Genomic DNA, 26,717 nt, shown 5'->3' with positions numbered 1-26,717 from the left:
AGCATACTGACCTTTAGGTCATTGAAAATGGGTCATGTGTGGTGACGCACTGGATACTACTTCAGTTATTCATAATGCCAGTTTGAATAAACCTGGCTTTGCTGTAGAAATCATAGTTCCTTTTATAGATACTCAATTTGCAAAAATTTAACATTCTGGGAGACTGCCTATAAATCCATTTGTTTTTTAAAACCAACATGGTTTTACTCAAATGATGGGCTTTACTTCAGTTGTGACGGGGAGAAATGGTGCGTATGTGCTTTGAAACAGAATTTAGGATTTATCTCTGAGATTATATATATAAATTGAAAATTTGCAAGTAGAAGACTTTTATGTTACATATTTATTTTATATATAAAAACACACTGGGTGTGTGTGTGTATGTATATACATATATATTTATAGAGAGAGCGTGTGCACACGCACACAGACACACACACACCTTAAAGCATCTTTTATACACATTCAGATTAGTTCTCTTCTTTACCAGGGATTATGGGAATCTTATAGCTGTAACGAGTTGTTTGGGGCTCTCATCTCAGTGGGATGTAAGTCTGAGTGCAATCTATTTTTTTTTAAATAAATTTATTTATTTATTTTTGGCTGCGTTGGGTCTTCGTTGCTGCGTGTGGGCTTTCTCTAGTTGCGGTGAGCGGGGGCTACTCTTCGTTGCGGTGCACGGGCTTCTCACTACGGTGGCTTCTCTTCGTTGCGAAGCACGGGCCCTAGGCTCGTGGGCTTCAGTAGTTGCAGCACATGGGCTCAGTAGTTGTGGCTCGCACCCTCTAGAGCGCAGGCTCATTAGTTGTGGCGCACGGGCTTAGTTGCTCCGCGGCATGTGGGATCTTCCCGGACCAGGGCTCAAACCCGTGTCCCCTGCATCGGCAGGCGGATTCTTAACCACTGCTCCACCAGGGAAGCCCTGCAATCTATTTTTATCAAACCAAGGCTTTCACTTATTTCCCTCTCTCATCCTTTAATTAAATCTTAGGTTGGTTCCCCAGTTTGTTTTCCCCAGTCATTTCCAGTTCTTGAAAGTCTAGCCTAATTTAAAAATTCAGCTTCAGTCTCTGCTTCATCTCATTTCTTCCCTTATCCCCATGGTGAAGGAGGTGCACGAGCTGGCTCTAAGAGGTCTCTTCCTCTGCCCTCTGCAAGGTTCAGCTCTTCTGGAGGGCAGGGAAGAGGAAGAGGGAAAATGATCCATGCCTCTCAACCCATGGGCAGTGGTTATGGCCCCCTCCCTGGTGGTTGAAGCTGTTTTTCTGGCTATTACTGACCAGTTCTTGTTGTATTTTCTATGAGAGGTGATGGGGCCATTTGGAGGGTCATATGTGTGATTTCTTTAGAAGCCCATTGCACTATCCCCTGCCTGGCCGGGGCCCAAGCCCTTCCACTGAGACTCTGGATCTCGTCATTGGTGGTACTGGCCTCAGCTTCTTGTTGGGAAGGAAGTTACTGCCCCGTCTCGCCTTGCCATTCCTCTCCAGTTCTCTGCCTAGATAGACAAAGGAGGATGAGAAATAGATGAGCATTGCTCTGTGTTTGAGCAATAGAATGCAAGTCTCCTTTGTGCCAGCACCACCTTTTAGCACCCTCCCCTCCCTCCCACAGTGTACTTTCATCCCAACCACTGCAGTTCCTTCCCACTGGTTCTCTTCTGTGACTCGGTCACTCTTTCATCTCAGTCTAATCTAGTCTTTGGAAGTAGACAAAGTGGCTCTGCAAATACAAGTTCGAAATATTTCGAACTTGCACCTGTGGCACCTATGGCAGGAATTTCTTTGGCAAATCTCTAATTTGCCTCTGTATGGTGGACTGGAAGCATCCTTAAGGTACTACATGCCCCCTTTTCCACCACTTTGGATCTTGGTCACTATTTCTGGAGTGCCAGTAAAATCCTGCTACAGAATTAGTACCTTTACCTTATAGACAGGGAAATTAAGCCTTGGAGAATTTAAATGACTTTTCCATGGAAATCCCATTTTCTCCATCCATGCCATTCACATTCTAAAGGCCATGTCCTTAGGCAGCACGTGGTAACATGTGCTCTGTGCCATTTTCTGGCTTTTATTGGAATAGCATATTATGTCCTAAACTTCTACCCAAGCAAAAACCCAGACACATGGACTTAAAGAGGAACAGAGCTAGGAGACTTGACTGGCATAGCCCAGGGAAATACCTTTTCAGAGATACTCTGAGACCAAACAGGAAATCTGTGTGGCAAAATTCCCAAGGAATCCTCAGGTCAGGGCCTTGGGGTAGAGACCATCTGCCATTAAATACAATTGTTGTGACATAAAAGTAAGTCACTGTAAAACATAGATAGACCGGCTTTTAAAATAGTATCTTATGCTACTGACAAGGGCTTAATTTCCAAAATATACATACAGCTCATACAACTCAACAACAAAAAAACAAAGCGACCCAATCAAAAAAACGGGCAGAAGACCTAAATAGACATTTCTCCTTTCTCCAAAGAAGACATACAGATGGCCAATAGGCACATGAAAAGATGCTCATCATCGCTAATTATTAGAGAAATGAAAATCAAAACTACAATGAGGTGTCACCTCACACCAGTAAGAATGGCCATCATTAAAAAGTCTACAAATAACAAATGCTGGAAAGGGTGTGGAGAAAAAGGACTCCTCTTACACTATTAGTGGGAATTTAAATTGGTACAACCACTAGGGTTGTATGAAAGTTCCTCAAAAAAATAAAAATAGAGTTGCTGTATGATCCAGCAAATTCAAAAATATAAATGCATCCCTATGTTCATAGCAGTACTATTTACAATAGCCAAGACATGGAAGCAACCTAAATGTCCATTGTCAAATGAATGGATAAAGAAGATGTAGTGTGTGTGTGTATATATATATATATATATATATATATACACACACACACACACACACACACAATGGAATATTACTCAGCCATCAAAGAAGAATGAAATAATGCCATTTGCAGCAACATGGATGGACCTAGAGATTATCATACTGAGCAAAGTAAGTCAGAAAGAGAAAGACAAATACCATATGGTACCACTTATACTTGGAATCTAAACATATCTATGAAACAAAAACGGACTCACAGATATAGAGAACAGACTTGTGTTTGCCAAGGGGGAGGGGTTTAAGGGAGGAAATGAATGTGAGTTTGGGATTATCAGAGGCAAACTATTATATACAGGATGGATAAACAACAAAGTCCTACTGTATAGCACAGTGAACAGTATTTAATATCTGTGACAAACCATAATGGAAAAGAATATGAAAAAGAATATATATATGTGTGTATATATATATATATATATATATATCTCAGTCACTTTGCTGTACAGAAGAAATTAGCACAACATTGTAAATCAACTATACTTCAATAAAAATTTTTAAAATACAATAAAATGAAAATTATATTTTAATTGAGCTTCTCAAGGCATTGGCTTAGAAGGTCCCAGAGAAGAAGGCAATAATGATAACAGCTAATATTTCAGGCCACTTATATGAGACAAGAACTGTTAATTGCTTTACATGCCTTACGTTGCAGTAACCCTTGAAATAGATACTTCTGTTCTCTCATTTTAAATTAAAGAAATTAAGCTTAGAGATTTTCTTTATATAACATGCACAAGATCATGCAGTTCCAAGAGGTGGTAAAAAATAAAAGATGGTTTTTTCTTTTAAAAAAAGAGTTTGTGCTTTTATTCTGTTTCAGCTATTGACAGAAGTGATGATTAAAGAATTTCTCCGTCTGTTTTACAGAGTAACCGAAAACACGGATAAGACCGCAGAAAAGCAGATACTTCTAAACCTTCAAAGATGGCAGAAATGTTTACAGCAGTGAAAGGGAGATCAAAAGCTTAGAACTATAATGTAGCCAGGACTACAACTGTGTATTTTAAAGCCATTATTCAAGGTTTCTTACTTGACAGTTCCTACATGACCCTGTTGAAAATCTACAATATATGCTGCATTTAATGAAACATGTATAGGTCAAACCAGAAGGAAAGAACTATAAACATAGATTGGGAGAAGAAAACAATTCAGCAATGGAAACAGTTTCAGCAGATCAAGCAAAGATGTGTCTTGGGCATGGAACCAAAGTTACAAAGAAACATTCTACCCCTGCTGTGCAGGGGATGTCATTTTAATGTAACACTACACCCCATGGAATCACTAGTCCTGAAATAAACATCATTTTAAAAAATCAAACAAAAAAATAAGGGTGGGTGGGGATTGAAGCACGAGGAATACCCATGAGGAGCTATTTACAATAAAATATTTCATTTGAAAAGTCTGGTTTCTTACTACAGGGATTTGCTTTTCTGTCTTTATTATTGTTTAAAACTCAGGAACTGAGACATCTGCAATTTGAGTGAGAAGAAAAGCAGTGTCTGGTTTGTTTTTCTGCAAACGGTGGAGCTTGTGGAATGCATTCCACACATGACAGATGAGAAGTGGATCACAGTGACCCCGACTAAACTGGCAACCAAAGTGAAAGACCCAGGCGAATGCAACATACGAAATAACAGCAGATGTTGATGCTTCCTTGGCCTTCTGTCACATCTGTGGTCCTCCACGAGCAACAAACTGATCTCATTCATATTGAAAATTAAGAAGATGATGCTCTAAATCACAAGCTCCCTGACTTAGTTCTGTTTAGAATGTCAACGACTATAGGGCCAGAGGCACCTCTGAATACTTCCATTTCCAAAATACTGGTCTTCAAATGGCTGCTTAAAATTGCCTGCAAATAACATGTTATGTGATTTGATACAAATAGAGGCGATAAGTAAACTTCTACCAACAGTTGAATTTACCACAGAGATGTGACTATTAAATGAAATTATGATTATTTTTAGAAGTATCCTGATATGCTTAGAGCATTCTGACCTCTTGTCATTTAGACTGATAACGTTTTTCTTTTTCCCCAGAGATCTGACAGCAACAAGGTAGCTCTACTTTTTTATATAAAAGTAACATTGTGTTACTGATAAGGTCATTTTCTACCAGAGACAATTAGAAGACTGGTACTTTCCTAGGTTATGTAATACTGAGTCTTGGATTCAGCTCTGAGAGCAAATAAATGTTCCTGAAAAACTAATTTTAGCCTCATTTACTATAGATAACAAAACAGCCTCAATTTTTCAAATTGTCAGCGTTTTATTTACAGGGCTAGCATTCCCATGCATTAAGAATGTGTGTAGGGAACCAGAAACTCTTTCTGTGAAATGCTACACAAATTCTTCCATACATGGGTTCAGTATCTTATTCTTCAGTTTTAGCACTGGCATTTTCAAAGCCAGAACAATAACTGAAGAATGTACAAGAAAAGCTACAATGCGGGAATCCCACTTTTTGTTCTTATATTTACTGCTGACCCAGGTATCTTTGGCCCAGTCACTGAACCTCTCTGTGCCTCAGCTTCCTCGTCTGCAAAATGAGGTTAAAATGCTTTTTCATAAAGGTTTTTTGTTTGTTTGTTTTTTCTTTTTTGTTTTTTGAGGTTTTTTTGCAATTCTGGAACAAGAGGTGCTTAAAGTAGCACAAAGTGCTTTGTAATTATAATGACTGCTATATTTGACTTTCTTGTGTTGTTGAGAAAGAGTCCCCTGTGTAATAAAATAGTGCTTCAGTTTGGTTCAATCTAAGCACGGTAGCACTGAAGCTTTCCCATCAATTACTAGCAATAAAGATTGAGCGATCCAGAACCAGGATCCCTAATCACCTATAGTAAATAGATCATTCTCATGCTATTGAACAAGTTAGAAGAATGTGTAATTTCAATGATAAGCATTTTCTAGCTCTCCTTACTGTATATGCATGCCATAATACAAAACTCCACTTTTATCATAGGAGAGCCAGCCATGAAATTAAGATTTGAAGTGAACTGAGAATATCACATAATTAGTCTAATTATCCCTTTCATTTGGAGGGGGAGGTCTTGTGAGATGTCCTACTGGGAATATACAATATAACTATCCTGCTGGATTCTTTGTTCAACTGGGTAGGTTCCATATTAAGTATGAATAGTACATGCATTGTGCAGGCAATATGAAAAAGGGTGCTACTACAGTTTGTGACCCAACACTTTCAAATCTCAGTCAGAACATATGGAAGAGGATAAATTACTCTCTCATGTCTTAGACGACTTTTCCATTGGCCATTCCAGTGTGCATCTGAGCAAATTCATACCCCATCTGCTCCACCAAACCTACTTTCTTCCTCTTCATCTTGCTTTCCCCACCAAGAAACTTGTAGGCTAAATTTTATATCCAAGCACTGACTGGGGTTTGAACAATCAGAAATATTTATTAAAATAATGTAGTTTAATCATGTACCTTATCTGCTATAAATCTGATTGTATCACATACACACAAAATCATACAAGAGCGATGCCCATGAGAATGGCCATCTAAGCAGCTTTAGATGTGTTTACGGAAAATGCAAAAAAAAAAAAAAGGAGGGGGATTTAGCTTAAGATCCAAAAGAATAGCAAATTTCTCTAAGATTTTAAGGTAAAAGGTGGTATTTTTACCGTACCTTACTCATGATCCTCAAAATTAACATATTTTGGGGTAGGGCTAACTATTTTGATAGGCACATTCTCTGTTATCCATTTCCACAATTATAAAAAGCATCAGCAAAATTTTACATGTGTGTTCCAGTCACTCATGGGTCCACAGAAATGGATCATATCTAAATGAATGCTTCCCTTGCATACTATGTTCAGCAAGCGTAAAAAGAGTGTCTCAATAATGGAGAGGTTTATTGTGACTCCACTTCTTACAGAGATCAAATGATCCCCACTTGGGTCTTTAATATCTGCTTTAATTTCTACATCTTAACTATCCTGACATATTTGGCCAGTGGGTTAGCAGCAATCAGAACAGCATTCTTCAGAGTTCATTTTACTTAATTTTTCTTAACAAAGTCTTCATCTCTTGGAAAATAAACTTAACTGAAGATATTAAAAAGATAGTTTGAGATAAAACGAAAGTCCCAATTTAACACGGCTATTGAGGACAGGAAAAGTTTCATGAGAAAGGAAAAAGAAATAGAAGACTGTATTTGACTATAAAACTAGAAAGCATCTATTACTAAATTGTCTAACTTTTTTTAATGGCCACCCAAGTTTTGTTTTAGGTAACACTAGAATTTGCTAAAAATAACTATCAAATCCCTTTTAACTTACATCATATAGATGAAATTTTTGCCAATAGCAAGGTTTTTAGGGGTGGAAGAATAAATTTTGCTTTGATTTTTTTTTCCATTTGTTAAAAAACTGCTCACGTAGGTGGCATGGTTCTTCTAAAGGACAGAGATGATGTAGAAGGCTCATGGGTCATCACTGGAGTAGAATGAGGACATACGTTTTCCACTAGTAATAGAAGAAATAAAGTTTTGCCAAACAAATTTTTGCTACAGTATTTGAACTTACTGTTGTGGTTTTTCCATATAAAATAAATCTCTGGCAAATTTGTTCCTTTTTGCCTATTTATTGTCAACTTTTTCTGTAAACCCATTGTATAATTCATGTGTTCAATGTCTTTGATGTAATTCATAAGTTCATTGTTTTAAAATGAAGGATGTCTTTTTAACCTGCCTAGGTTTTCATGGAAACTGTAAAAATAGTATTCATCTGTTTTGTGTTGATGCTAAGTAACTGGATCATATGTGTTATATTACATCAAAATAGATGGGCAGCATAGACATTTTATTTTTAAAATATTTAATTGCATTTTTGATCTGTCAAAGAATGGTACAGTATATATATGTATACATATATACATGAATGTGTATGTATATATTTATCTGCTATATTGAAAAAGTTTGATATAACTTGAGAGATAGTCATCAAAGCAAATCTTAGATGACTGTTTATGTCATGAGTTAATGCTTCCAGGGTGGACCCAAGCCTCTCCTTAAGTGGACTTCTACTTTCTAAAGGGAAAAGAGTAGGTCAAAAGGTCTTGAGGGCCAAAACCTTCCATTCTGTTCAACTGCCTTGTCATTTCTATATAATATATTGTCCTGAGACTGAACCTCAGGCATTGTGGCAGGAGGATTCAGACATAACAGAAGTTGGAGTTGATCCTCTGTGATCCCATTTCAGTACCAGGCAGAGCAGATTCACATTCCTTTGCTGCCTTTAGTTTGGCAGTTTAGTTCTTTCTAAATAAATCTTCTATCGTTAAGAGTACAAGACCAATGTTTAATCATAATCACTAAAGATATACTTCAAGGGGCAATGTGGCAAAAATAAAAGGACTATAATTTGCTATATTCAACCTAGTATATGAAACTCAGAGGTACAGGTGGTTGATTGGGTGAAGTTCCCTGTTTTTATCTTTGTGTTTGTGCATTGAGGTCTTTGAACCCATGCTTATATTTCCATCCTTGTGATATCAAAGTTCTGTAGGATGGGAGTGCTGTAGATAAACAACTTGGAGTCCAACTTTGCCTACAGTCAAGCCTCTACAAACTTCCTATAGTGTGGATGATGCAGTTTCCCAAAAGCAGCTCCCCAGCATCCCTTGATAACAGCAGTCACTTATATTTGATGGATAAGTCACAAAATGTGCCTATTTCCCCCCATTAACCATAATAACTTCCCACAATGAGGCAGATCAAAATCCAAACACTTTTCTAAATATGTGATGTAGATATATACACATATACATTCTGTATATAGTATGATGGTTGTGAGCGCTTACTACATGTGTACTTCTGTCCTAGGACTGAGGAACTGGCAAGGGGTTTTCTGATGCTGCTGGGTAACTCATGTTTTTGTTTAGCATCTGGTATCTGTGCTCTACCCCTGCTTGCCTGTCTCTTCTCTCTTTCCTCTACCTTCTGTCCATTACTGCTATTCCCTGGTTTTGACTGAGGCAAAGAACTACTCATTGGTTTTCCAATTACCCAAGCCCATAAACTAGCCTTCTGGTGACACCAGTGGTTTTTCTGGAAAGAGCAACAGAGTCCAGCACAATCTACAGTATTAATATTAGCCCAAAGGCACATATTTTTATCATCTAAAAATCTCATTCCGTAAAGGGTTTATGCCTGCTTGAACCTCCACAATACAGTTCTGCGGGGACTCAAGTACAAAGCCCGTGCATGGGAATACGTAATTCCCCAGATGTCTACTGTTTTAATGCAGCCAGGGGGTCAATTTCTCAGAGTTCTCATTCAATGAACTGCTTCAGTTGGGGTTCTTTCTCTCCATCTCATTAGCATGACTCCATATATTGCTTCAGTGCTTGTTTATCAATGGAAGAAAAATATAAATTCACTGAGTTTCACCAGAATGATCCTCTGAAGTACACCAAACATGTACATGTACTGTATGTTATTACCGTAGAGATTGGAATCAACTTACTGTATGTAAAGTTTTATGAATGGTTATTTTATAATTTATGTATTTAATACAGGAATCAATGAGCTCTGGTGTTTTAGTTTATATAAAAATAAAACAAACTGCATTTTTAAAAACTTTATCTTGCATCGTCCATAGGTTTTTGTTTTGTTTTTAACTCTTAATCTACTTTAGAAAAGCAGGGTGAGGGAAATCAGGGTTATCCGTATAATGTTGGGGAACAAACTCTACATCAAAGATGGTAAATAGGTTTCTTTTCATCTATCCACTCTGAATTTTTTATTGTACCTGCCAGGGGCACTATGGTGAGGAGTCCAAGGCACAATTTACACTCATGAGGAGGGAACTATGGTCATTAGCACGCCTGCTCTGAATATAGTTTGGGGAAGAATCTTGCCAGCTATTTGCCATTCTTATTCTAGCTATTCCTTTATCCACCTACCTTTTTTCTCTACCTTGTAGACCCACTAGATGTAACAAGTTAACAAGCATCTGTTACATGACCATCAATATGTGTCCATCCCAATGGCCTGGTATGAATGGGTCGACCCTCAAAGAGCTTACAGTTTATGTGGGAAACGACCCATGTATACGTGAAACAAATAAAGAACCAATATGGCACAATGTGAGGCATAATTTTATAGGTCACTATTGAGAACAATTAAAAATAATATTAGTCTTTCGGGGTGGGCTTGAAAAATCCATGCTAAGAATGGTTCTTAAGTTGCAACCTCTTATCTTTAGCAAAAAGTGTCACTCATCAAGTTAAAGTTCTGTTACCCGTTTATAGGAACCATCTCCTGTGTCACGTCAGATCCCTAAAACAGAGAATAAGACATAACCCCAGCCCTCAAGACATCATGACTACGTTATCTGATGAAGACTTACAATTGCCTGAGTCTCTATGAGAAAGGTACCAAGCATATCAGCATGCCATGAAATAGGCAGTTATTGTTATGGATTCTGTCTAATGGTATAAATGAAAAGTTTTGATGAACTCCAGTTCTGGTATATAACTCAAATATGCTAATCGTGTCAACAGCTCAACTGACTTCTTCTAGCTCCAAAACAAAGTACCCTGGTGTCTTTTGGAGATATTAATGGGGGCACACTTCCTACCATAGCAAGTAATACATTACTTCCTATGGTAGGAAGTACCTACCATAATGGTAGGAAGTACCTACCATTAATGTACCTATTGGTACATTAATATGTACCAATATTAATGGAACACACTTCCTACCATAGTGCCAGTGGGACAGGTAAACATCCACTAGGTTCATACAAAGCCCACACAAAGGGACTCCTCCTATGGGCTCATGATACAGCTGTGCCTCTGACCTACAGGTGAGCAGCTTTCATAGGGGTGCAGATGTGTAGTCAAGTGCTTACCTACCCCATGGGTAAAGGTATGTGTCCAGTGACTGATAAAGAATGCTTACTTTATTTAAGCTACTTTGTATTTACATACGAAATGTCAGAGTGAATGATGAAGGCTTTTTTGCTCACTGAAAATGCTCCAAATAAAAATGTGTTTAACAAATACATTTTTGCATGCAGATGCACTTATTAATGTGAAAACATTGGTTTTGATCAATAGGCTCTATAACAAAGAGGCATTGGGAATCTGTGCCTGTATTCCTGTAAAAATATTGAGAACAAGGGCCACTACATCTATATCATCTTCATGAAGCTCCATATGACACTCTTTTTTAGAATTTAGAAGGAGAAGGAGAAAACAAAACAACAGCCACTTCAAGAACTAGATTCTTCTTCCTTTATAATAAGAAATAAATAATTTATTATGTAAATTATTTTGCCCTGACTGCCTAGAAATGCATGAACAAATCTAAAATTTAATTATGGAATCTTGTCAATTATTTCTATTTTCTTTTTACTTTATTGATTTCACTCTTTTGCCTTTAATTTACTTTAGTTTTGCCTTTAATTTACATCACCTCAGATGTATTTTTGTACAGCCACAGGGTATAAATTCAATATTTTTTAAGTGCACATTAAATATTCTTAGAGCTACTATAGGAAAGTATCAATATGTAGAAAAATATTCAAAATATGGAAGTAAAGCAAAATGATGAATATTTGTCTTTCTAATTTCATTTCAGAGTGGTTTCTAATATGTCAATTGAAAAGTCTTTTGACTCTGGGGAAATGCAGCAATTGATGAGAACCCCGTTGTTTTACAGCCCTGTAAAGCTAGAAGCTAACTTGCAGAAAGTTGCTAAGGTGAGACTTTTTTTTTTTTCTGCATGATAAAAAAAAGAAAAACTCAAAGATGAGGCGTTTGTCCTATATGCAAATTAACCACTTTGGTTTCTAGCATACTGCCTTCTTTCACTGTACTTTGCCTCATTCTTCAAATCTTTCTTGAATCAGGTCAGTTATTCTACTGGTTTCTTTATTTAATGGAGTACATAAAACTTGGACACATGCTCATTAATTTTTATGAGAATGACATTTTTAACAATTTGAAAAGAGTGCTTTTTCAAGAGGCATTCTAAGGGATATAAGACAAGATATGTTCCTTGCTCGCAATGAACTTCTGGTAAGATAAGGCACTTAAGTCCCCAAAACAATGAAATAGAAATCAATACAGGAGGGTTAAAAGCCACCATCTGCTAAGTATCCTGAGTTAATCTTTGAATCCAGACCTGTTCCCTCTCCTAGTTCCCCCAAGTCGGTGAGAGCTGTTAGACAGAATTAGGATAGATTCATGGGCTCAGTTCTCTCCTGCTTTTCCCTCACCCTCCACATCCAGTCTTTCACAAGTTCTACTGATTTTACTTCTCCCACCTGTCTTCTATTCTCCATCACTTCTATTAAGAGCTTCTCGCCTGAACCCTTGCAGCAGCTTCTTAGTTAAATTAACTGCTTCCACTTGTGTCCTCTTTATTTTTACCCTACGTGCTGTTTCCAGCTTGATTTAATGTGCAAATCATAGCAGCTTGTTCTCATCTTTAAAATTACTCCTTGCTTTCCCATGCCTACCTGGGGTTGACTCTCAAACGCTTATGGAGCTAAACATGGGATTTGGGGCTGGGGTAAGACACTGCAGCCAACACAAGCCTGTTACTTTGTCTAACCCAGCTGTAGGAAATAAGGCTCAGACTCTCAGCGTGGCCATTTATGTCCTGGATACCTCTTCTAAAACTTGAATATTCAGCTTAGCCATCGTCTTCCTCAAGAGTTGGACACAATATCCTTTGTTCTCCCAAAGCATTCTGTGTGTACTCATCTTGTCATTTACCAGGTAATTAAAATTATTTGTTCTGTTCATCCCCACTTGTACCCCCAATTAAATCTGAGTTATTTGAGAGCAGAGAATATGCGTTTTTCAGTTTTCAATCTTCAGCAACTAATACATTTCCTAATACGTAGCACAGTCTCTGTGGAGGGAGTCCTTTTTCCATGTTTTTATTGAAGTAGACTTGATTTACAATATGTTTCAGGTGTTCAACAGAGCTAGTCAATATTTTTATAGATCATACTCCATTTAAAGTTATTAGAAAATATTGGCTATATTCCCTGTGCTGTACTTACATCCTTGTATCTTATTTATTTTATACCTAGTAATTTGTACCTCTAATCCCTTTCCCCTTTCTTGCCCCTCACCCATCCCTCTCCCCTCTTCTCACCACTAGCTTGTTCTCCATATCTGTGAGGCTGTTTCTGTTTTGTTATATTCATTTGTTTATTTTTTAGAGAAGTATCAGTTCTCATTTGGATGATAAAAAAGGCTCCATGAATGTGGAAATAGGTAAACTGGGTCATTGTTTGGAAATTTATTTTATTGTTGTTTCTGGGGTTTTGTTGGTTGGTTTTGTTATTATATAAGGGTTTTGCTATTTCTTCCTGTTGTTACCTTATTTTATATTTTGAACAATAATTTTGGTCCATAGACCAAAAGCTCTTCAGAAAACAGGCAAAAAGACTAACACATTCCCTACTCGCTTCCCTTATCCTTCCGGTTGAAGTTCTCTATTCCCCTGTATTCTACCCTCTGACCACAGGAGGGGAGCATTTGTCTAGAAGTCCAGGAAAAAGTGTCAGCTCAAAGAAAATCCGAAGTTGATTTTATGGGGCATTTTGTGTCTCTTGATTTTGTGTTTCTCTTCCGCACGTCCATATGAAAGCAATAATCTAAATATAAACACTGTCTTGTCCACTTTTCTGGCATGGTTTTTCACCATCTTGTTTTTTTCAGTCTCTCCTTACTTCAGGGAAGCTGAGTTGTTGTCTTTACCCAGGCAGCAAATTCATTTGCAAACACAAAGGCTCAGGGAAACTTAAGAGACCAATTATAGCTTCAAAATATTCCAGACTCACTAAGATGCCAGACAAAAAGGGTCAAGGCAGTCCATCAAATTCACTCCCTAATTCTCCCCCTCCAAAGCAAGTCCTTCCCAGAGAACAGACAAGGGAAGGTATGTTATTGTGTCTAGAGTTTCTCTGTGTGAATGTACTTGAATTCTTTTAAATGGCAGTGTTATGTTTTAAATATCTTTGCCAAAACATATTATGTTTCCTAAAGGAATTTTTAAAGAAAAAATAGTGATTCATTCTTAAAAAATATTTACCTCCCAAGAAGCACAAGAATGAAAAAAAGCAATAATTTCTGATTGTACAAAACATTGACTAGATAAGCTTTTATTCTATTAGTCTGCCATTCTTAACCGTAAATGACATTTTATATATCACTCTGTAACTGACAAAGGATCCCTGCTTCTTAGTGCTGGCACTCCCCAGTTATATAGGGGCTGCTGTGGGAAAGATCACACAAGCCAGGTACTTCCATTTTATTTTAATTACTGATGGACATAAAGCAGAATCCCAATTATGTTGGTCTTTTCTCTTTCTGGCCTATTTTTCTTTCTACTCTGTTATGAGAGGGAATATGTGTTTGGAAGACTGACGGGGTCCCAGCCCTAGCTTTGCCACTAGGTGTGTGTCACTGAGTTACTGAAACATTTGAAGCCTTCCTTTCCTTTTTTGTAAAATGGGATAACTAAGATAATTTCCCTTGTTAGGCTGTTGTGAGAGTTAAATGAGATATGTAGCAGGGTTAGTACCAAAAGTTTTAATGTGTGGCTGAGATATAAGGACTCGATCAACAGTAGGCTTCATAAGTCACATTTTAATTATTTGTAAAGTCTTCAGTTCACTTATAAGTATAAAAGGATATAGTATAGAAGATCAATATAAAACCATAAACTATGAAAGAATAGTATATGCATCCTACCCCAGACATTCCTGCCTTCACAATCCTTCCTGACTCCTGGCACTCTCTAACAAAGCCAAGCAATGTGTATTCTGCCAGAGCATTGCAATATTACGTGAATACGCAGGCATTTATGTAGAGGACTAAGCAAAAATCTTACTCCTCAGGCTAGGGTTAATAGGCAGCAGAGGAGGAGCAAACAGGGGCGGCGCAAACAAATCCTGGGCAAAATGCCAACATCAGGCATTACCGGGAAGCCTATGCAATAACCCTTGCAGTACCCCCTTGGCACCACAGGGGTCGCTATAAGGAACCGCTGTGGTCTGGGGTACCTCTGACTCAGACTACTGACAGTGAAGTTTTCATTTGAGCATTAACTATTTAATTTTTCATTTGTGTACATCACAACGAGAGTCAATTTTTTAAGACCCAGAAGAGACAACCATTTACTCATTCGTTGATTCCTCCGTTTATTTCTTCAGTTTTCAACAAATTTTTATTGAACAGCTACCATGTCTCACTCATGCCTGTGTATGAAGGAGAATTACTGGTGTGTAAGTGACTTGCCTTTTGGCAGAACTAATAAAGAGCAGAGCCAAAATGTGGGTCAGATGATCCGACTCCAAGTTTAGTCAACTTTCCACTTAATTCATGTAATTAATGCATTGTATAATACATTATATAATCCTATATATTATGATACTTAATTATATTAATATAATTATCAATATAACTAACATATAATTAATTATATATTAAGTGAATAACAACATAACAATTGCTGAGCCCCTACCAAGTGTCAGAATTTTTTAATACATTTTTTTCATAGGCTGTATGGCTTCCAGAGTGGTCTTTTGAATCCCAGTCCTGTTCCCCATTTGCTCTATGACCTTAATCAAGTTAATGAATGTCTCCGAGGCTCAATTTTCCCATCCATAAAATGGAACTAATATAACGCACCTGGCGGGGTTATGGTAAGGATTAAATTTAAATAAAGTAAAATGAAACAGTATAAAAACAGACATAAAATGCATGGTACAGGGTAGGGTTCCAGTTCTTACCATTTGTGTTTTAAACAACTTTGCATTTACTAATGAGGAAACCAACACATAAAAGTTTGGTAACTTGCCCAAGTTTATTCAGCTAGTAAGTGGCCGAGCTAGGATTTGAACTCAGCTCTCACTTGAAAGCTTGTACTCTTTCCGCTCTACTGTGCTGCCAGTGTGCTTTTTTTGTCTCCAGTTAGTGGGTCATTGAGGTGAGAGAACATTTAATACTTCCCCACAGCGCGTGAGGAAGTATACATATAATAGTCGACACAAGTCTGTTAAGTGAGCAACATACTTAGACAAGGGGAGAAGACAGAATAGCAAAGTTTTGTTTTTGTTTCTACTCTTTTTCTGTCTACAAGTAATGTACTAAGGGTACCGGGAAACACAGCACACCTGTTGACTAACGATGAAAGGATACGGCCCTTCACTATATGAAAGCTTATGAATCCACTGTGATCTGCAAAGAATCCCTTTGCCTTTTGACCCCTTTTCAACTGGAAAGCAAGGTTCTCCTCCCATTTCCCATCCTCTGCCTCAACAGAAGGGACCACTGACTTCCCGCAGCCTACAGAGAAAAAGATGGGACCGGGGGAGCCAAGGCAGGGCTGACCCTGAGTGTGGATGACTCAACACTGCCTGCTTGGTGGGAATGGAGAGGGCACTCAAGACCCCATTGCTCCTTCTACTGCCTCTCTCTCTCACACACCCAAACATTCTCTTGGAGTTAAAAACGAATACATATTCCAGAAAGTCCCTGGGCAAAATGAAAGTGAGTTACCAAGAAAGTCCGTAATGAAGGTATTAGAATCCATTAACAGAAAATTCTTTTTTTTTTTTTTTTTTTTTTAGACTATCTAGCTGCCTAGTCTACAGCCCTGAGGAAAAAAGCATCATGAATGATAAGGAAACATCCTGCTGGGGAATAAGGTTTTACCGAGACCGAGTTGAGGAGACATATATGGGGAAATTGGATCAGCCGCGACAAGCTGTCAGTGGCCAGGCAAACAGCGATGTGCTGGTCAGCGGCTCAAGCAAGAGAGGGCGAGCCTTGGTTTATACGCTTGGCAGATTTCTCTGAGGTAAATGCTTCCACCGTGGCTGATTTCAAGCTACCAATGACAACATTCCTGAATATTTAACAACTGGCCTTCAGGACTGTTATAAGCTCAAGCACATCCTGACCAGTCATTTTGAAAGGATGAGGTAACTTCCTGCCAATTGGTTACCATATGAACAATAATGTGCCTTTTTAAAGTAGGTATGTGTTTATCCCTCTAAAGTGTAGTGTGCTCTACACCCCACCCTACCACTATAATAGCAGTGCTCACTGAGGGGTAAATAGAGTTAAGATGGGGTGTCACCACAAATCAGTGCATGTCAAAACTGGTGAAATCGGGATCAAGTCTGTAGTTTGTATTGTTCCAAAGTCAATTTCCTGGCTTTGCCATTGTACTATAGTTCTAAGTTGTTGCCATAGGGGGAAGCTACATGGGACTCCTATTTTCCTAACTTTGTGTTTACAATTATTTTAAAATAAAAAGTTAGTGGGAAAACCCTCACAAAATATAGGAAAATATAAAGGTGACAGTAAAATTTCCCCCGAAATTATACCATACAGAATTAATCATCAGCATCGTTAGGTGACCATCATCTTAGACATTTTTCTTTGTAAATATTCAGGTGGAAGGAGAGGGGTTAAGGCTACTTTTAGGGAAATGGAGTTCTATAGTAGATCCTATTTTTAAATACAAAATAATTTAACTGTATTTGAATGTAACAAAAGAACCTGATATTAAATTGTAAGAATCAGTGAATTTCAAATACGTTTGCTGTGACCGTGCGTGCATGCACGCACACACACACACACACACACACACACACACACACACACACACACACAATGGAGTATCAGGTTTCTTAAGTGACCAGACAAAAGCCTGTGGGACCATTTCTTTGGCCCTAAAATTAAGGCTCTGAAAATTATAAGTTGAGTTCTTCTATTTCCTGTTACCAAAGATCATACCACTAAGAAAGAAAGCCTTGAGAGAGCCAGCCCACTAAGGTTTCAGAAAAGAATGCAAAAACAATGAGCATTAACATTTCAAAACATCTTACAGCCTTGAACCACAACTGTGCATTCTGAATTTGACCCCCCGCTTTGTTTCATAGCTAAAGCTTTTGACCTTACTGTCCTCTTTTATATCTCTTAAGGCCACTGATACAGTAGTACAATATTAATGAAAAATAACAAAAAAAATTTAATATTGATATTTTGTCAAAGAATTCACTGGTGTGTACTTCAATGAAATAATAAAAGCCATCTTACAGATACAGCAAACTTTACAGTTTTTAAAGCTCTGTACAGTTTTTACCTCCTTTGAATGTCATAGCAACTCTGTGCAAGAGTCCAGGCTGGTATTTTATCCCCATTTTACAAGTGGTGACAGTGAGGCTCACAGCAGGTGAGCAACTTGCCTACGTCATAGGGAGTAGGTAGAAGGGGCCATGGGGTTTTACAGATTCCTGGACTTTTTCCCTTTCTATCACATGTTAATAGAAGCTTAGTATCATGTTAGGACCCTTAAAACCCCCAAATAGTAAATGTAATTTAATACAGCTTGTAATACACTCAGGACATTAAAGCATACAAGAAAATTGAAATCTTCTCTACTCCCCTAAAGAAAAATATGTCAAACCTACTAAGAGGTTAGTAGGATTTTTTTAAATCATATTAGCGGATTATCCCATCTTACAAAGCAGGATCCAAGGGAATAGAACACAGGACAGATAAGGTTTTATTGTGGATAGAGAAAATACTAAGGGATAATATTTTTAATATGCCATGGCAGTGCTACATATTTATCTGTATTACCTCGTGCTCAAACAATCCACTGATGTAGACATAATTGTTATCCCAAATTTGCAAAAGAAGAAACTGAAGTTTGAAGAGATGAAACAGGTAGGAAGCAACAAAGGATCTGGGATTGGATCCCATGTTTATCTGATGCAAAATCTTGCATTTTTAGCCAGAGTGAGGCCATACTATACTGTGGAGACTGGAGGGAGGCCAAACAATCAAAACCCAAGACTAATTAAAGGTACAGCTGAAACAACTGAAAAAGTAACGTTGATTTTTGGGATTGTCATGTATTCTTGGCCCCCTTCTCCCCATAGCTATCCAAAGCCACTGGGTATTTCCTCTCATCCAGATCTAACGTTACTCTCTAAAAAGTGTCTGGATCTCATTTAACATAAGGGACAAGTGACTCTTCACAGTTTTAAAATCCTTGCTCCTGAAGCTTTAGATCAAGCATTAATTAATCCTTTGGAAGCTAAATTGCTTAGTTCTCAGGAACTGGTGTTTGAGGATAGAAAAAAAAAATTCTCAAAAGTGTGACATGTAGTCAGTTGATTAGTTGATTCTGATTGAAATGTCAAGACAGGGAATTCCCTGGTGGTCCAGTGGTTAGGACTCTGTGCTTTCAGTGCCAAGGGCCCTGATTTGATCCCTGGTCAGGGAACTAAGATCCAAAAAAAAAAAAAAAAAACGAAAGAAAGAAAAAAGAATGCCAAGACAATTAAATGGAGGAGAAATAGTCTTTTTAACAAATGGTGCTGGGACAACTGGTCTCTACATGTAAAAGAATGAATTTGGATTCCTACCTCACACCATATACAAAAATTAACTCAAAATGTATCATAGTCCTAAATGTAAGAGCTAAAAGTATAAAACTCTTAAAAGAAAGGCGTAAATCTTCATGCTCTTGGATTAGGCAATGTTTTCTTTGATATGACACCAAAAGCATAAGCAACAAAAGAAAAAGTAGTGAAACTGGACATGATCAAAATTAAAAACTTTTGTGCTTCAAAAAACAGTCTCAAGTAAAAAGATGACCCCCAGAGTAAGAGAAAATTCGGAAAATCTTATATCTGATAAGGGACATGTGTCTAAAATATATAAACACATCTTCAAACTCAGTAGTAAAAAGCAAATAGCCAATGAAAAAGTGGCCAAAGTATCAAAATAGTTCACTCAAGGAAATATACAAATGGCTAATAAAGACATGAAAAAATGCTTACCATCATTAGACTTCAGGGAAATGCAAATCACAATGAGATATCACAGTAAGATGACACTAATCAAAAAGAAATATAATGATCACTTTAGGCAAGGAAGAAATTGTAACCCTTATAAACTGCTGGTGGGGATGTATAGTGGTGCAGCCATTTTGGAAAACAGATTGCAGTTGCTCAAATTGTTAAATATACAGTTACCACATGATCTAGAGATTCTACCCCTTGGTGTATACCCAAGAGAACTGATAACATGTCCACCAAAAACTTGCGCGTAAATGTTCATAGCAGCATTATTAATAATGGCCCAAAAGTCCAACAACCCAAATATCCATCTACTGATAAATTAATAAAGAAAACATAGCATAACCATACATTGGAGCATGATTTGGCAATAATGATGTACTAATATATGCTACAACATGGATGGACCTTGAAAACGTTGTGCTAAGTGAAAGATGCCAGTCACAAAGGACCACATATTATATGATTCCATTTATGTAAAAAGTCCAGAATAGGCAAATCTATTGAGATGGTAAATAGATTAGTAGTGTCCTAGCGCTGGGGGGAGGTGGAAGGTTTGAAGGTAATGGCTAAGGGATAAGGAGTCTCTTTGGGGGGTGAAAAAAATATTCTAAAATTGTTGTGGGGATGGATATAGTACTCTGTGAATAAATTAACAGCCATTGAATTGTACCCTTTAAAAGTGTGAATTATATGGTATGTGAATTATATTCCAATAAGGCTGTTTAAATATAGCAATGCAACTGATGGGACTACAAATCAAGACTATGATAAGATGTCACTGCAAACCTATTAAAACAGATATAATAAAAAATAGTGACAATACCAAATACCGGCAAGGTTGTGGAGAAACCGGATCTCTCAGCTATTGCTGGTAGGAATGTAGTACAGTCACTTGGAAAATAATTTGCCACTTTCTTAAAAGTAATCTATACATTCACGTACCATACAACCTAGCAACCACACTCCTGGGCGTTTACTCCAGAGCAATGAAAACTTATATCCAAATGAATTCCATACATTATTGTTCATAGCAGTTTTGTTTGTAATTTCAAAAAACTGAAATAACCAAAATGTCCATTCAAAAGGACAATTTGCTTAAAAAATTTACGGTACAACCATACCATAGAATACTACTCAGCAATAAAAGGTAATGAACTACTGATACATGCAACTTGGGTGGATCTCAAGTTCATTACATTGAGTGAGAAGAACCAATCTTATGAGGTCCCCTATGTGATTCCATTTATACAACATTCTCATAATGTCAAAATTATAGAGATGGAGAACAAATTACTGGGTTGCCAGGGGTTAGGGATGGTGGAGGCAAGGGAATGGGTGTGGCTATAAAGAGGTAGCATGGGGAAGACCTTAGTGGTGATATAATAGTTCTTTATCTTGAGTCAGGGAGTGGTTACACTAACCTGTAAATGTAACAAAATGACATAGACCTATGCATACCTTGTACCAATATTAGTTTCCTGGTTTTGATATAGCACTGTTGTTAGCTAAGATATAATCACTGAAGAAAACTGGGGAAAGTGTACACAGGAACCTCTCTATACTATCTTTGCCACTTCCTGTAGATCTATAATTATTTCAAAATAAGTTAAATGTATGTATGTATGTTCTTATCTACCTATCTATCACAATATAAATACACTGCCATAAATATATATATTTATCTATGACAATTCAGTTGGCAGACACTCAGTAACTATTAACTGAGCTATTTCTTGAGGAGATATGTATAAATGTATAGGAAATGCAAGAAAATTTATTAAAGTTAAGCACACTACTCCTCACTCCTCTCAGACGACGCCCAAGATAAAAACCAAGAGAAATGAGTCATCCTCTGGAGAAGGATGTGCCTTATCTACACTGAAAATGTGTGCAAATAAATGATAAATAAACATGCCACACTCCCTAAATTTTTCCCGTTCTAAATATACATTATAATAGTGGATTTAAGTTTCTCAAGCTGTCTAAGTCATGGCTGTGATCCCCCAGTCTGGAGGAAATGCTGTGCTTGCAAGAGCTATGACTTCATTTCCTTCCAGAGCAAGTTCCCCCCTTTCAGGTTCTTGCACATGTGAAATTCCCTCGTCTTTCACTCCATGGGGCAGCTGGTTCCCAGCCTTGGAGTAAATTCAAACATTGTGGTTCAGAACATGCCAGCAGCTGCCAGAAGGATCCTAATCTTTCAGTTCCTGGGCCATTGGGGAAAGGGTTTTTGGCCAAGGTAATCAGAGACTGACTCCACTTAATACAAACCAGACAGCCAGGGTGGAGGGCTTCCCCTCGCGAGCCTGGCTCAGCTTCTCATCCATACAGACTCCTTTCGCAAGGTCTCAGCTGCATGAACCTCATCCCTCACTGATCATGTCCCTCCCCAGCAGGAGTGGAACAAAGGTCTGTGAACTCGGTGGCCACACACAAACTTGTACTCCATCTCTTAGGCTGCCGCGGCCCACCAGGCCAGGATGGACTCAACAAGGATGCCCTCACCACACTGGAACCCACCTCCAATGATGTTTGTATCTCTAATTACAATTCCTCAAGCCTGCTACCCAACTCCCAAACTTCCTGCTATTCTTCACGTTGTTATATGTATTTTCTTACCCCCTACAAAGTGTCTTACCACCCACATCAAAGTCCAATTACTATGCTTAGCATTATTATTGACAGTCACCATTTCAAAAAAGCTTATTATGTTCTAGGATTTTGTATACAGTATTTAATTTAGTCATGACAACAACCATCAATGTTAGACAATTACTTTCTTAATTTTCCAAACAAACTAAAAACAATATCAGCAACAACTGAGGTCTGCATATTTCCAAGTCCTTGCTTATAATGTTGCCACCATAGGTCTACCTGTGATACAGAAGGACCTGTCTTTCCATGGTCCATGCTGTGACCTTCGGAATGTGAGACACCTGAGCTTGAACCCTGTTAGATGACTCTTGATCAGTGGCCCTTGTACAGCACATAGGCGTCTGAGCCCATTTCCTCATCTGTGAAAATTGAAGATGAAAATAAAGCCTGCCTCACTAAACTGTTGAATGAATTAAATGAGATAATAATGTATGTAAACTACTCAGCCTGATACCTGACAAAAAATGGACCCCAGTGAATGTCTCTCAAGTGAATTAGGAAATGAGTCTATAGCAATTAACATGAATAGGGGAGAAAAGAGACAGAAAATGCCAGTGACTCACAGGGCTCAAAGTCATATTTGGCTTTGTGACACTGGCCAGACACATTTGGATAAGGGAGTCCCATGGCTCTCTCCCAATTCTATTGCCTGTTGCTGTCTGTAGAAGTTCAGTGCTAATCAGGCCACACCATGCTCTTGGGAGCAACTCACTTTGGTTCTATAGGCACCAATGACATCTCCAAGGCAGCTGTTCAAAAACACTTTTTTAAAAAAAAATTATTTATTTTTGGCTGCATTGGGTCTTCATTGCTGCACGCGGGCTTTCTCTAGTTGTGGCGAGCAGGGGCTACTCTTCATTGCGGTACGCAGGCTTCTCATTGCAGTGGCTTGTCTTGCTGTGGAGCACGGGCTCTAGGTGCGTGGGCTTCAGTAGTTGTGGCATGTAGGCTCAGTAGTTGTGGCTCGTGGGCTCTAGAGCACAGGCTCAGTAGTCGTGGTGCACAGGCTTAGTTGCTCTGCAGCATGTGGGATCTTCCCAGACCAGGACTTGAACCCATGTCCCCTGCATTGGCAGGCGGATTCTCTTTTTTTTTTTTTTTAATCATCAAAATAACCTATCAGGGTTTATTAGAAAACATACCAGATAAGGCAGGGTTCTTCAATGCAACCACGGGAGGAGTCACAATAATTTAAAAAGAAACCCTTCTATGCTAAACTGACAACACTGCCACCCGCCCGAGTGAAGACAGAGCTCAACCTGGGGGCAAGTATCCTACCCACAGGCTGGACTGGGACCGGGCCCACCCAGAGTCTCCTTGCAGAAGACCTCGGCCATCTCACTTCTTGTTCTTGTCCTGCTGGTCAGCCAGGATTTTGGCTGAGGACTTGGCATCGTAGAAGAGCTCACTGATCTTCTTGATGTGCTCCTTCTCAGTGCCGTCCTTCCCATTGATCTTGGCCAGCAGGTTGGCCGGGGTCAGCAGCTGCACCGTGTACCTCAGAGTGCTCTTGGTACCAATCTCCCCCAGGTGGTTCAGCGCCTTCTCACTGATGTTGATTCCCTCTGTCTGAGCTCGGGTTTTAATGATCTGTTTCAACTCCTGCAGGGGGTACAGCACGGTCTGGATGATCATCACTCGGTCCAGAAGGTCGAGAGGGACGCCGTGAGGAGAGGTGATGTCCTCCGTGCCCCTGATGACACAGTTGCCTCGGTTGGACGCAAAGATGACAGTGGGGGCGATGGAAGACTCCAGCGCCTGGTGCAGGTAGGTGAAGCACTCGATGTCCAGCATGTGGACCTCATCAACGAACAGAACCCCCAGAACCAGGTCTGCCACGCCCTGGTGGATGTACTTGTTCACCACCTTGTTAATCTCCCCTCAGAGTTTGTCTGTGATCTCCATCTTCTTTGGCTTCATGAGCTGGCCCATCAGGGACAGGATGTTGTGTCCCCACTGGGGCCATGCGTTGGCCTCGTCCAAGTCATGCAAGGTCACGTCTTGGATGATTTCCTTCTTGTTGTGCACATCTCCCTTGGGCAAGGGGACGTACTCTTCAGCTTCAAGGTCAAATTCTGTGGCGTAGGTATCACACCTGCCCTACCTCTTCACGGCCCCACTGTTGGCTTCGATGTAAATCACATTTCCAGCTTTTACTCGCTCTTTCTGCAAACTTTCAAAAACGCTGGGGTCCCGTTTCAACTGCTTGGTCCCCTTGGCTGTCTTGAGCCCTATGATTATGTGGCTGTTGGTCTTGCCCTAGCGCTCCATGGGGTTCTCCGTCTCACATGGGGTGAGCTCTGTGACCTCGCCTTCATATACCTCCTTGGTCTCCTTTAGCCGCAGCCCAATAGCCCCGTGGAAGTTCTCCATCAGCACTTCTGTCTCCTTGATCTCCGTGGAGTAAACTTCACTCCCCACCATCCGGCAGAAGGGGACCTTACTACCCAGTTCCTGAGCAATAGCCAGAGCTAGACCTGTCTTGCCAGTTCCAGGAGGCCCTGCCAACAAGACAGCACTTCCAGCCATTTTCTTGCTTTTGATTAATTCCACTATCACACTACGTGCCTTGCGCGCGTTCTCCTGGCCCGCGAGCTCTGAGGCCACCGCCTTGGCTAGGCCTCTCTCGACCAGCTCCAGCCGCTTCACGTGGCTGTGGGAGATGATGCGCTGTGTCTTGGTGGTGCTGTTCACCTTCTCAATCTTCATCCTGTGCACCTGGAGCCTGAGCGCCCGCTGAGCCCTGGCAGCCCGCAGGTGGATTCTTAACCACTGCGCCACCAGGAAAGCCCCCAAAACACTTTTTTTTGAAACTGAAGTATATAATGATTTATAATGTGTTAGTTTCTGTTATACAGCAAAGTGATTCGTTTTATATATATATATAAACCAAATATATATATATATATTCTTTTTCATATTCTTTTCTGTTATAGTTATCACAGGATACTGAATATAGTTCCCTGTGCTACATAGTAGAACCTTGTTGTTTATCCATTCTATGTTAAAATAATTTTCATCTGCTAATCCCAAACTCTAATCCCTCCCTCCCCCACCCCCCTTGGCAACAACAAGTCTGTTCTCTATGTCTGTGAGACTGTTTCATAGATAAGTTCATTTGTGTCATATTTTAGATTCCATATATAAGTGATATCATATGGTATTTGTCTATCTGTTTCTGATTTACCTCACTTAGTATGATAATCTTTAGGTACATCCATGTTGCTACAAATGGCATTATTTCATTCTTTTTTTTTTTTTTTTAGGAGTTTAAATTTGATATTTTTATTCCTCTTCTGTCACAGAATTGTCTCACATTTCTGTTCCCTCTATATTTCGTTCAGAAACCAGCTTCTTGCATTTTACAGTAGTCTTTATAGTTTTTTTTTTTTTAACATCTTTATTGGGGTATAATTGCTTTACAATGGTGTCTTAGTTTCTGCTTTATAACAAAGTGAATCAGTCATACATAAACATATGTTCCCATATGTCTTCCCTGTTGCGTCTCCCTCCCTCTCATTCTTTCTTATGGATGAGTAGTATTCTATTGTATATATGCACCACATCTTCTTTATCCATTCATCTGTCGATGGACATTTAGGTTGTTCTCAAGTCTTGGCTATTGTGAATAGTGCTGCTATGAACATAGGGGGTTTATGTATCTTTTTAAATTATAGTTTTGTCCAGATATATGCCCAGCAGTGGGATTGCTGGATCATATGGCAACTCTATTCTTAGTTTTCTGAGGAACCTCCATACTTTCTCCATAGTGGCTGCACCAACTTATATTCCCACCAACAGTATAGGAGTGTTCCTTTTTCTCCACAGCCTTTCCAGCATTTGCTTTCTCCATAGTGGCTGCACCAACTTATATTCCCACCAACAGTATAGGAGTGTTCCTTTTTCTCCACAGCCTTTCCAGCATTTGCTATTTGTAGACTTTTTAATGCTGGACATTCTGACCAGTGTGAGGTGACACCTCACTGTAGTTTTTTTTTTTCTCACTGTAGTTTTGGTTTGCATTTCTCTAATGATTAGTGATGTTGAGCATCTCTTCTTGTGACTTTTGGCCTTCTCTATGTCTTCTTTGGAGAAACATCTATTTAGGTCTTCTGCCCTTTTTTTTTTTTTTTTCTGCCCATGTTTTGATTGGGTTGTTTGTTTTTCTGTTGTTGAGTTGTAAGAGCTGTTTGTATATGTTGGAAATTAAGCCTTTGTCGGTCACATCAATTGCAAATATTTTCTCCCAGTCCTTAGGTTGTCTTTTTGTTTTGTTTATGGTTTCCTTT

The 26,717-nt window shown here is 38.9% G+C and overlaps 1 protein-coding gene and 1 pseudogene across 1 annotated transcript in view; one reads left to right on the top strand and one right to left on the bottom strand.

Annotated features, from left to right (window-relative positions):
* JAKMIP2 (janus kinase and microtubule interacting protein 2) overlaps positions 1-9,483 on the top strand; it is a 172,559-nt gene extending 163,076 nt beyond the window's left edge. Inside the window, exon 21 of the mRNA XM_019924657.3 lies at positions 3,768-9,483. Coding sequence (XP_019780216.1) covers positions 3,768-3,788 — 21 coding nt within the window. The 3' untranslated portion in view covers positions 3,789-9,483. The remainder of the gene's footprint in view (positions 1-3,767) is intronic.
* A 14,283-nt stretch (positions 9,484-23,766) lies between these two features.
* On the bottom strand, positions 23,767-25,137 carry LOC101316999 (ruvB-like 1 pseudogene; annotated as a pseudogene).
* Between the last annotated feature and the right edge of the window lie 1,580 nt (positions 25,138-26,717).

This window comes from Tursiops truncatus, chromosome 3, assembly GCF_011762595.2.
Source record: "Tursiops truncatus isolate mTurTru1 chromosome 3, mTurTru1.mat.Y, whole genome shotgun sequence".
In the NCBI taxonomy this organism is placed as follows: Eukaryota; Metazoa; Chordata; class Mammalia; order Artiodactyla; family Delphinidae; genus Tursiops; species Tursiops truncatus.
This window is presented reverse-complemented; position numbering and strand designations above follow the sequence as displayed.